The sequence below is a fragment of the Tachypleus tridentatus genome, chromosome 7 (genome assembly GCF_004210375.1).
Source record: "Tachypleus tridentatus isolate NWPU-2018 chromosome 7, ASM421037v1, whole genome shotgun sequence".
NCBI lineage: Eukaryota > Metazoa > Arthropoda > Merostomata > Xiphosura > Limulidae > Tachypleus > Tachypleus tridentatus.
The window spans coordinates 1,971,109-1,984,630 of NC_134831.1; the positions used below are offsets into that span (position 1 = coordinate 1,971,109).

Below are 13,522 nucleotides of genomic sequence, written 5' to 3' on the forward strand. Positions count from 1 at the left end.
AATCAACAAAACAAAATTTAATTATTCTACTGTACTTTTCAACAATATCGTTTTAAATTATTTTTCGCGACATTTGCTCGAAGACAAACTAAATGTTGGTTTTCAACAATTTAATAATGAACAAGTTTCATGACTCGGGTTGTATTTGCAGTTGACGGCACAAAGATACTTTCTGGCACAGTTGCCTCCTCTTCTTCCGTATCTGTTAGCTCTTCTGTTAGTTTCTCCCCGCAAGGACTGCCAGCAATCGCTGATCGCTACCGCAGTTTGTCTGGACCTCAGATTCTGATCACAGTTAAATACAGCGTTGTAGTTGCCCTGACAGTGAAAATACCTTAGACAAAAAAAAAATAAAAAATAAAATTACACAAGTTGAGAGAGATTATAGTGTGTACTTTAGTATGTTATATTAAAACGATTTCGAAACCTCGTCACGTCATTGCAGTGGATATTGCGACATGCAGTTATGCTCTTGGTAACAATCGTGAACCTTGACAATACCTACACAATTTAGTTTTTGTTGCGACAGGTCTCGACGCAAGTTTGTCATGTTCAAGGCACAGCTTTCCTTTCCTAAGCTTTCCATAATCTATCAAGTATTCGAGGGTGAGGATTTTATAGCTCCCGTTTCAACTGTCCAGTTGCCCTGAAATCAGAAGATACTGCATCTGGTGACTTGAAAAACATGCCTGTCTGTAGAGTAGCATTAATACATACTTAATTTTCTATGTATCTGAGGTATACGACGCTTGTATATGAGGCACGACTGGAAGTCTTAACTTGGGAAACTCGTACCTGCTGGTCTCGTTTTTAGACAAAGATCCTTCTTGATTATATTGCTTACTTTTGTCTGTGGCATGGTTTTGGCTTTTTTGTTGACTTTTGTGTTGGTATATTCTCTCATGTTAGAAGACAAGGGTCTTTGCATATGACAGCTAGTGTACGACTTCTTGCAAGTCTTGTTCTGTATGGTCTTGATACTTCAAATTGATCTATATTTCTTTGTTTCTCAATATCATTAAGTATAAAGGATATTCCTGTCTTGAAAATTCTAAATCGTCAATGGAGTGCATCTATATTATCTGAGTGTATAAAGATTTTGCGCTGGAAAAAGCTGTCACAACCCTTTCAAAAAGTGATTAGTTTTCAGTATCATTATACTACCTTCTAAACATCAAACAATGTCAATATGAAGGTCTGATATATGTATTAAGCTGCGACTTTTATATTGGTTGTAGTTATCACACGATTGATTGATTATTATTTTCAAAATCATTTTAATACAATGTATTAGGTCTTCCATACAAGCGGTTCTTTTATGTATAAAACACACAGTTTCACCCATTATTCTTGGGGTTTAGTACAATATTATTTCCTAAAAATGGGTTTGTTTGATCTTTTACTTGATGACATCTGACACAAAATGATGACCTCTGTATGTGAATCCATACATCAACTTTTTTTCACAACGCCATTAAGGTTATTTCCATAATAATTATACTCATAATTTAAATTGTAATATCCAACATCCATTACTTTTCATTTATTGTAATTAATGTTAAGTAATTGGAGCTGGGAGTTGAAATGACGATGTCATTTTTAAGTCAATGAATGACAGTTAAATTGTATATTTATATTATGAAAATAACATGGCCAATAATACTCACCTAATTCGTAATAATATAATATAATGTTTATTAGAAGGACAGTGGAGGTAATTCGTTTGTTAGTTCCAATAATTTCCTATGTGATTATTTTGTTTTCCGATTTAAATTTGTTTTTTTTTGTGCCTTTAATCAAGAGAACCATTTCTACTTTATGAATATTTTCCTGCGTCGTGGGAATTTATGGGAATTCTTCAGTGTCATGATAGAGAAGTTTGATAGAGAGGTTTTCTTTATGGATACTTTCCTGTGTCATGGTAGTTTTCTTTATGGATACTTTCCTGTGTCATGGTAGTTTTCTTTATGGATACTTTCCTGTGTCATGGTAGTTTTCTTTATGGATACTTTCCTGTGTCATGGTAGTTTTCTTTATGGATACTTTCCTGTGTCATGGTAGTTTTCTTTATGGATATTTTCCTGTTTTGTTGAATCTGTTTTAAGTCTAAAGTTTTTGTTATGTTGGAATATGGTGTTGGTTTGTTGTTGTTTTTATGTGAATTACCTATCTTTTCGATCGTGCGTAAATTTTTTTTATCTTGTACAAGAACCGTGATGCTATCACTAGCGATGTTTGAGTTGACCGCTATCACTTATCAGTTGTTTAGTATGTTATGGTTAATAATATTTTTCATGGAGAAACACATTAAAACATTTATTGGTCAAACTCGGGCTACTGTGAAGAGTTGCTAATCAAAATGCCGTAATTAATTTATTTCTTAATATGAATGCCACAGATATTTTAATATTTCGTTTCTGACTTCCAATATGGCTGCACCAATAAAAGTCAGAGATTATCCACGATCATGAAACTCGTATTAGTTTTACTCTTTAATTTAGAGAACTTAATATATACAGGGGTCGCCCTAAAACATGTATACACACGTTGAATGATTATAACTCACTCAAACTTTCTTTTTTTTACACATGCAACTGATTTAAAGTAATGACAAAAGCAAGACTAAGTTTTAAGAAAAGGAAATTTACCTTAAAGTGTTACTGGAAGTGTGAGAACGTAGCTAAAGTGTAAAGACGGTGTAGAAGGGAGTTTCAAACAGATCCACCAACGCGACTCACCATTACTCGCATCAGAGATAAGTTTGAAACAAATGGAACTGTTCAAGACGTCCATAAAGGGCGTTCTGGAAGACCGCGGTCGTACACCAGTCCCACACGAGAAGCAAAGCTGTTGGAAAGTCTCCACCGATCTCCAAGAAAATCTGTTTGGCCAACAGCCTATGAGACAGGAATCCCAAAATCGAGCATTGAAGCGCGTTCATTGGAAAAGTTTTATTCCGGCATTAGTCCACGCCCTCAATGAAGATGATCCTGACCAGATAGTTGAATTTTGTGAGTGGTACCTGGCAAAAGCTGCAGTGGATGTACAGTTTCAAAACAAAATTTCCTACATGTTCACCAGACCTTACACCTCTGGACTATTTTATTTATGGGGATACGCCAAAGATAAAGTTTATAGCACAAAACCTGCAATAGTCAATGAGCTGAGAGCAGCAATTGAAAGAGAATGCACCCAAATACAAAAATGAAATGATTCGTGAAGTTTGTAATTCCACCCGTCCGCATTATCAGCAGTGCCTGGATCAGAACGGTCATCAGTTCGAACACCTGCGATAACTCAAAAGATTCTACATTTGTCTTATTAAAATTCGATTATAAAACCTAGATATATGTTAATAATTATTGTATTTATAATCATTCAAAGTGTATATACATTTTTTGGGCCACCCTGTATATATATATATATATGATTCTCTAACATATAGAAAATATGAGGCATAGTTACTAAATACATACTGGAAATCTGAAAATTAATCAGTAATTTCGACTCATCAACTAAGAGGTTCACTTACTCGTCACAGTTGATACATTTTCTAGTAGTCATTTTGTATAAACTTTTAAACATCTCTTTCGTAGCGCAGCGAACGTCTTTGTCAAACAAGGTTGAGAAACCCATACTTCTGAAAATACAGCTGTTAAAGGCCATCCATCTTATTTGACAGTCACCGAGATCTGTGATTATATACAATACTGACAGCGGAAACAGGAAAGGCATGGCGACGCATTTCATAGTGACAGGTTTCTGAAATGTACAAAATAGTTAAATAATTTTATTTTGTAATATTAGATATTGTTATCAAAATATTCTCAAATCCAATGCTACGAAGTGGGCTATCTGAGTGGCGCCCAATGTGTGTAGAGAACCACAATTTTTACTGTCATTTTTACTATCGTAAGCCCAAACACCTACCGCTGAACCACAAGGGTGGAGGGTGGATATTTGAGATTATTATTATAGATAATTATTAATCAGGGATTTTGAAACAAACATTTGTAAGAATCATTCCTAAATTATAAATAGTCATATGTACTAATTACTCTCGTTATTTTACTCTACCACTGCACGTTTTTATTTATTTTCTATTTACTTTTTCGACGGTTTCCAACACTCAATGAATAATAAAAAAGTTGAAACACAGAACCCATGAGATTCCAAAACCAGAAATACGTCATATACAATTCATTTTTAAAAGCCAGTCTTAGTTTCAGACCTAATCGAATAGTTTCTACTTTAATGCCTATTAACAACCACCGTGACTCAGCTATAAGTCTGAGGACTTGTAATGCTAGTAACTTGATTTTGATACTCGCGATTGGCAGACCAATAATAACACATTTGTAGTTTACGCTTCACAACAAAGAAACAATGCCAATTAAACTATATTTAATATTGTGCATCTTTATGCACTTATTTCTTAAGATTAACATGACTTAGTTTCCACAGAATTACGAATAATTAAAAATAATAATTTACCTTTTCAATAAAATCAGCAGCGTAAAAAGAATAATGATTATTTTCGCAAGATATCCATGAAATGTCAAGATCTCCTTTCAAACGCTCGTTATATACCGACACCGCCCTCTAGTAACAAAGTTTTAAATCGTTCTCATAATAACTTGACCTCTGAAACGTTTACAGTTTACAAGAGTTCTTAACTTTAAAAAAAACTTGTACAGATATTTTATAAGCGTATATACTTTCATTGAAAATTGTAGACCGAACAGTTTACACTTTCAAATAAATCATTTTATGGTACTTACAATATCGTAAAGTATAATTTGTAAAGTCGAAATTAATTACCACGATTTTCGTGAAAATATACAAAATAGATTTGCCCATATAAGCAAATCATGCAACTGATGACACTGCTTTTAAAATTAAATTTTCGATAACAGCGTTCAACTACAGGTTACCACTACTTGTTAGTTCCATAAGTGGTGGAACTAGGGTGACGCTGACGAAGAGTGCCCCCCATTAAATCTGGCTCCTGTAATGAAGTTTATCTTTGACTGGATAATAAAGATTGGTGTACAATTATCAGATAATGCGTTGTTTATGCTTTGAAGTCAATGATCACAGTTAAGATAGAAAATATGGTTTTCCTAGTAATCAGGTCACATCCCAACCCCTCCCTCCTAGAAAAAAATATTTTTCAGTCTTTTATGGCCATTTGTTATATTTATAAATTTCCTTTCTCTGTGTAACGAATAACTGAAAGAAGATTGAATTTACCTGTTCCATAACTAATATAGAATATATATTTATTTGTGTACATGGTACCTCCCCCCAAGGCTCGGCATGGCCAGGTGGGTTAAGGGGTGCAACTCGTAATCCGAGAGTCGCGAGTTCGCATCCCCGTCGCGCCAAAGATGCTCGCCCTTTTAGCCGTGGGGGCGTTTTTATGTGAGGGTCAATCCCACTATTCATTGGTAAAAGAGCAGCCCAAGAGTTGGCGGTGGGTGGTGATAACTAGCTGCCTTCCCTCCACATGTGTTGGTATGGTGACCCAAGACCAGTTACTTGTACTGACCAATTCAACTACATTTTGTGTTTTCCTTTTGGAAATCATACATTAAAATGCCACAGCGCGATGTTGAAGAAAGAATTTGCATAGTGGAATATTATTTTATGAATAAAGCATTTAAAAGAACAATCAACAAAGTGTAAATTGAACACTTGAGTAGGAACGTCTTGAAGTACGTATTGAGGATAATGGAAACCATTCTGAACATATCATACAGAGGAATTTTTTGTAAAACACTGTTACGTACGTACGTTAGATATAAGCGTCGGAACTGGGAGTGTTGTAACACCCTCACTTTTACATATTTGTGTGTGTTTGTTTCTAGCAAAGCCACATTGAGCTATCTACTGAGTCCACAGAGAGGAATCGAGCTCCTGATTTTAGCGTTTTAAATCCTTAGAATTACCGCTGTACCAGAAGGGGCCTTACATATTTGACTTATGTTGCAACTGTAAATTATACTGTTATATTAATTTTTCTGGGGACACGTCCCCCATAGATTGAGATATCTTTGGCAGCACGAGAGCTGCTTTTAATTTGTCACTGTAGAATATGTAAGTCCAGCCAAGCACCCCTACCTTGCATATTCCTACCTACTGTAAGGTGTAAATAACATACTTGAAGGGATTTTGTTATTTTATGGAAAAACTGAAAGAGTAAGAAACAATTTTTTATGAATGTATGTTATTCATATTTCGGTATACACTTTTGGGGCACCCTGTACATTCATTTGGTATTTTTCAAAATGTCTATGCAGTTTCTGTATGTAGTTATTTACATCCGTGTTCTATGTCCCACGATCGTATGCGTGCGCAAATTCTTAACATAACAATGGCTACCCCAACTGTAACATTTGTTCGTATGTCATTAGACGCAAATGCGAGTTTCAGATTAGACTTCTTGGAAGGCAGTCGATTCAAACACGTAACATAGAAACTTAAACTTGTAGTAATGTACAATGTAAATGAACATCTGGTTAAACTGTTTATTACTTGTGGTATATCTGGCTCTTTCTTCGTCTCGCTAGTGTCCTTAAGCCTTATATTTTCTTAATTGTGTCTCCTGTTTTACTATGGCTGGTTTCCTTGATGTGAGAAATACTTCTAGCTTAGCGTAGCACATTGGATTATAAACTACTCAAAACTACAATTCCTAAATTATATTTGAGATATATATATATATATATATATATATGACTTCCTTAATATCCAATCGGTTAAAATCAAAGGACTGTTTTTGCTGAAGTGTCTCAAGGACCTGTCAGAAGTCCCATCCTTTACACATACTTTATGTAGATGACTTAGGTTTACCATCTGAAGTTCAGTCACACACATCCGGCTCAGTTTAAAGATGACATTGCAGAATTCAGTTCTCAAGAAGCCTACTTCAGGTAAAGCAATTTTGAACATCACATCCAACAGCTATATTAAAGCTCCTTCCTTCCAAACACCTAAACACCTACATGAACAGCTAAACTAAATACATACTTTGTTAACATATTATAATCCCTTAGAATACTACTTGTCAAAATAAAAATATCAAGCTACAGAATTAGTGGATACTCCAGCTTAGAATGTGGATGTTAAGTACGTTTGAACATTTAGCAGCAAAAACTCAGAATTACAACAAAATTATATATATATCGAAGTTAAAGAGCTCCACAAATATATAAAAAATCAGTACTTTAGAGATATATTTCACAAACTACCCACAAATTATTTCAAGAAAACAAATGACAGAAACTTAATAATTTATTCTTTCACACTTTTCTTCCTGGTTGTCAGAGTTTTCTTTCACCGCATGACTTCTGTGGAAAAACAAGAGGGAACCTTCAATAGCCGTACCACTTGAAATTCTTTTATGCAGGATTAAAGTAAATTAAGGTAAGAGACCTTTTTGTTTTCCCTTTCTATTAGCTTTTTTGTGCTTTAGCAACACCTGGCGTGGGGCCCGCACATACTCGATTCGATTTTATTACACATCAGAATCTTTATCAGCCTATCCTCAAACTGAAATCATTTTTAATCTATGAGACCATGGGCATGGTCGAATATACCAATCGAAAGGATTTCGACTTCCCCAGTCCAAAACTGTAATTAGACCTTAAATCGTGACGAGATGACGGAAGTATGAGCTAAAAGTTTGTACTTGAAACAACAAAAAAACTCAGAGCTATTCTGTGAGCCGCTAAAAACCAACAACAATAGTAGACGAAAAAAGAGGGTAGGAAGAGAGCTATAACCCCGAGTGAAAGAGAGTTTGAGTCAGAGAAAGGTTAGAAAACATAAAGTTAACCGTCGTAAGAGTGAATAGCCAACGGTTGATAGATTAAAGTGAGATTAACAATTTTCTTTCTTTTTTAGGAGAATAACTTGTCTTATTAAAGAATGTTTAAAGGTAATTGAATTTTCCTATGTGAACTTTGACCAAAAGCAAACTATTATTTAAGAGTAAGCCTATATGCAAGAAGCTGACCTTTACTGGGAATAGGCCTAAATACGAAAAAACAAATGAGTATCGAAAGTTTATGAAATAACTGTGGTAACTACGAGGCAGCGTAAGTGAATTATACACTGATGGCGTTTAAGATGAAAATAGAGAAAAATATTTTAGCTTATCAACTGAATTGTAAAGTAATTAAATTGGCCTACATAGAATAAAAAGAGAACTACAATATTTAAGATACAACTTGTTTTGAATATATTATTATAAAACGAGTGGAGTGCGTGGTGATCAGTTATTGTTGAATTTATCGCTAACAAGTCACAGACACTTACTGTAAAAGAATCCTTAACCAAACACATACATAGCCTATCTGAGTATCTGTGCATGGCAATCATTAATTGTGAATTGATAGGTTGCAACAGCGGTCCTCGACGTTTTTATTTGTCATGGAGTTTTTCACGCACCAAAGACAATTTCGTGAAGATTCTTACTGACAAGATGAGAGCTTACAGAGTAAAAACGAAACGGCACAGACATTAAGTAAATATGTAAATTAATGAAAATCTTAAATAAGATAGTTTCATTTAACTAAAACTTGAGCACGCATGGTACATTCACAATTCTCTGTGTTTTAGTGAGATTTTTTATTCTGATACTTTCAGAGACTTTGGCTACATAACAGCTCCAACTTAATATGCATACCATAATGTGCTTGCTTTCTGTGCATTGATTATTAGAAAACAGATAAGCCTTCTTGGTTTTCATATATTTCAAGAAAGGTTCTGTGGTTTTTATACTAAGGTTTCCGACATAAGTATACAGATTGTCGACAGTTTTATGTTTTAAATATAGAAACACTATAATTTACTGTCAGGTTTCCGTTTGTGTGCAATCATCTGTTACGTTAGAAAATATTCTTGACCTGTGTGCCTTATGTTTTTGCTAAAGGTGGAAAGAACCTCATCTTAAGGTCAGTAACGTTCGTGCACACACAATGTTTTTGGCACAGTTGACTGAATCTTTTCCATCTACTGGAAAAGAGCCATCAAGAGACACAGGTATCGTTGTTTTCGATTTTTAGATATGTGGTTAAAAAAATATATATTCTCGTCTTTTGTTGCGAAATCGAATGCAAGCACAGATTTTATACAACTCAACAATATCAGTGCAATTTGCTTTAACTTTATTGTTGAATAAAATACCCGCCATCTATCGTTCAGTAATCCACCTAAGCTTTTGTCTACCAGCCACGTGTTATAGATGTTTATTTACTTGGACAGGTGTGTTGGATATGCGCAGCGTGAACCGAATAAGTGTTGTTTTTCATTACACATTTGCTACCAGTTCTGCAGTGATGTCGTCGTAGCGAGATCTACCAGAACTGATATTTGGAAAGTTTTAAATCATAGTTTTTGGTGATATAAAAGCAACACGTATTCCTATTAAGAGGAAACTGAACAAACATTCAGTGGTATTGTTATCATTTTCAAGGAGGTTATTGATGGAACTGTCATGACTTTAGTGATCATCCATTATCCAATATTATAAAAATGTGCTATTCAAGGTCTAGAAGTGAATGTTGTTTGGTTTTAAAAAGTACGACTAAAATCTCCATTTATTTGTTTACTTTCGCCCGACATGGCCACGTGGGTTAAGGCGTTCGACTCGTAATCGGAGAGTCGCGGGTTCGAATCACGGTCGCACCAAACATGCTTGTCCTTTCAGCTGTGGGGGCGTTATATTGTGACGGTCAATCCCACTTTTTATTGGTAAAAGAGTATCCCAAGAGTTGGCGGTGGGTGGTTATGACTAGCTGCCTTCCCTCTAGTCTTACACTGCTTGGGGACGGCTAGCACAGATAGTCCTCGAGTAGCTTTGTGCGAAATTCAAAAACAAAACAAACTTGTTTATTTTCAAGTTCTACCACCATGAGGCATAGAGGTTGTAAGATGGCTAAAACTGTTAGGGTTAATGAATGTGGTTGCATTTGTTATCCATTTCCAGTTTTCAACTTTCGATGTCTTGTTATAAGCTGTCTAAAGTTCTTTGTTTTCAATAATTTTATTCTTTACATTAATATTATTGTTATATATATTTTAACATAAAATATTTGTGTTCTACTAAGACCAACACACAAATATCTGTGAACTTTTCATCCCACTGGTCATGCAAACTCCATCTGGTCCAGCATAGCCAAGTAATTAGGGCGCTCGACTTGTAACCTAAGGGTTTCGGGTTCAAATCCCCATCACACCAAACTTACTTGCCTTTTCAGCCATGGGGACATTATTATGTAACGGTCAATCCAACTATTATTTGGTAAAAGAGTAGCTTAAGATTTGACGGTGAGTGGTGATTACTAGCTGTTTTTCCTCTAGTCTTACACTCATAAGCTAGGAATGGTTAGCGCAGATAGCCCTCGTATAGCTTTTGCGCTAAAATTCAAAAGAAATAAAATAATGAAAGACAGGTTTGCGTGAAATAAAAAAAACACAAATCCCATCTAGCGTCAATAAATGCAAACTAAATAAAATCATATGTTATGGTGATGTTTTGTCTTCTAAAGAGCGAAACCTTTTTTCACACATTTCCCCATAATGTGTTGTCACCTCGACCATTCATGATACACAGAGGTCTCAAGCTTCTCTATCAGCCTCAATTACTTCTGTAGTAATTCCGGAGGGGGGGGGTCTATACCCTAACTAATCTCATTGGGGTAACCACCCGCGTATATAAGTGGATCTATAAAGTTTGGCCTTACTAACTTTTGAGTAAGGTACTAACACAGGAGGGGTCCTGAAAAACGTCGTCCAATGCTGTATTCGTGCTTAGCAATAAAAAAACTTACTGCCAATCATATCCTGGTGACCTGGAATTTTTTTCTTCTCTTCAGCTTTCTTTTCTACCTTGTTAATATGGGGACAAAGTCAACTGGATAAGAACACTATCTCAAGTTTGTCTGTCAAGTTCAGTCCTATAACTGTGGGAGGAATTAGCTAGACATACAAATAAAACTATAAACTGAATTAAGGTAAGATACCACAGGAAACCACTATGTTACATAGCGTTCTTAGGGCGCTATCCATGCTTTATTTCTACTTTCGAAATGTGGCAACATTATTCATTGGCGAATTAAAACTTGTTTGTTTTGAATTTGGCCCCAAGCTACTCGAAGGCTATCTGCGCTAGTCGTCCCTAATTTAGCAGTGTAAGACTAGAGGGAAGGCAGCTAGTCATCACCACCCACCGCCGACTCTTGGGCTACTCTTTTAGAAGAAACGAATAATGGGGCTGACCATCATATTATAACGCCCTCACGGCTGAAAGGGAGAGCATGTTTGGTGCGACCGGGATTTGAACCCACGATCCTTGGATTACGAGTTGAACGCCTTAACACCCTTGGCCATGCTGGGCCCGAATTAAAACTTCAAAATCAATAAGTGTTCTACTTTATACAAGAAAGAGCCTGTTTTATAACCAGTTATATCTGTAGTTCGTTGATATACATGATTCATTATCATCCATTCGCAGGGTTTACTATACTATAAGTTAACATCGTCTAGTATTTAAAAGGTTATATTGTACTATAACTTAAACTTTTCCAGTATTTATTAGGTTGTATTTTTTTAAAGTCAACCTCTTCCAGTATTTAAAAGGTTATATTATATCATAGGTTAAAGTCTTCCAGTATTTAAAAAAGATGTATCAGTTTAGTTTTCTTGCGATTATCATTAATATCATATCATGTTCCGATGTTAACCTCTCACTGTGAATTTACATCTAATGTGTTGGTTAACTTAGATCTGTTGCTGATTATGCACGTGAAAATCTAAAATTGACTTAGAGCTTCTCTTGGTTTGTATTATGAGAAGTTCTAAGTCAGTTATAGACTTTCACGCAAAGATAAAGCAGTACCTCTAATCAAAGGTATCTGCTTTTCTCAGATAACTCAAAGAAATTTTACGTTTGAAAACGATTAGTAAGTCATGGTGTAATGGGATGGTCATCGGAGTCAGCAATGTCATTCAGTGCGAGACTCAATTTAGCCAGTTAGGCCTAGATATGAAGACCAAAACAAGAATTGCAGACTGTCTATTCTGAAAGAACATAGCCAACTGAGGAAGAAAGATACAACCACAGGTGAGAGGCGGTGGTAAATATCGAACTTTGGTAGCATAATGGAGAGAAAGTTTCTTTGCTTTTATCACAAAGTACACAATCCTTTCCCTATTCGCTGGACTATAAGTGTTATCGACAGTTCCAGAAGATTCCCATTAAAAACTAGGAGCAATAGCGCCATCTATAACTTAATTTCTTTGAAACACGAGGAATGATTTTATTTGGTGTGAAATAAGAGAGCCTTTTCTTAAATTGTTCAGTATTCCCGTACATTAAGTCACTGGGGGAGGCTGAAAAAATATAAATGTTCTAAAACTGCAGAACTATTTCTCTTTCAAAACAATCCACCTTTTCTAAAATAAACCGATAATGCTCAGTTTTCAGAAGAGGACCGAAAACGCTGGGTTTGTGTGTGTGTGTGTTTTCTTATAGCGAAGCCATATCGGGCTATTTGCTGAGTCCACCGAAGGGAATCGAACTTCTGATTTTAATGTTGTAAATCCGTAGGGAACCCGAAGATGCTGCGATTTTACAGAGAATACATCTTCAATCTAACTAACCTGAAGACAACATCTTCAACATTCATTGTAAATATGCAACGGTTACCAAGTTTTCTCCATGGATTTTTACATATGACGGTATTTTTGCAAAAGTTTCCTATGAATCTCTTCTTTATTATTGCAAAAATTGAAATTTAAAATTTAAGAAACAAGTAAACTATCATAACCTTTTCTAAGATTTGTGATATTTATCTTGAAGTTCAATTTGGAGTTTTGTTCATATTAGTTAAGGGTTAAAAATGGAATTTTAAACCTGCATGCTTACATGAAATAAATAACGAGTTTAGAGATGCACAAGGTTTAGGTTTAGCTGCCACTTTTTTCAACTACTGCCCAGAAATAAAACAAATAATTGGCAGTATCTGACTCTTACTTTTAGAACGCACCCACGACTGAAATGTGAAATATATCAGTAGTATCATGTCTCGAACATTACACTGTTACACTTTATCATCTGCAACTTGACGTGCTGCCGCTAGGCTGCGCTCAAACAAGTTTGTGTTTTCTTATAGCAAAGCCACATCGGGTTATCTGCTGAGTCCACTGAGGGAAAATAAACCCCTGATTTTAGCGTGTAAATCCGTTGACTTACCGCTGTATTAGCGGGGGACTCAGACAAGTTTAGGAATGATATCAAAGCCGCAAGCTCCAAAAAAAAAAAAAAAAAAAAAAAAAAAGTTGGTTTGAGTTATTTTCGATAAAGAAGAATATAGAAAAAAAATAGAGTCCTATTCAGAAAGATCGGGAGGAAGTTTATAGATTTACCACGCTAAAATCTGTGGTTCAGTTTCGCGCGGTGGAGAGAGAGCAGGTAGCTCATTGCATAGCTATGTGCTAAGAAAACAACAAGGTA

General features: G+C 35.4%; 1 protein-coding gene across 1 annotated transcript; it reads right to left on the reverse strand.

Annotated features, from left to right (window-relative positions):
• Positions 1-2: 2 nt before the first annotated feature.
• On the reverse strand, positions 3-4,585 carry LOC143254985 (uncharacterized). Its single transcript, XM_076509939.1, has 3 exons — positions 4,495-4,585; positions 3,533-3,762; positions 3-334 (listed from the first exon to the last, which is right to left on the reverse strand). The coding sequence occupies exons 2-3, from the start codon at positions 3,748-3,750 to the stop codon at positions 103-105; spliced, it is 450 nt and encodes a 149-aa protein (XP_076366054.1). The 5' UTR covers positions 3,751-3,762; positions 4,495-4,585; the 3' UTR covers positions 3-102.
• Between the last annotated feature and the right edge of the window lie 8,937 nt (positions 4,586-13,522).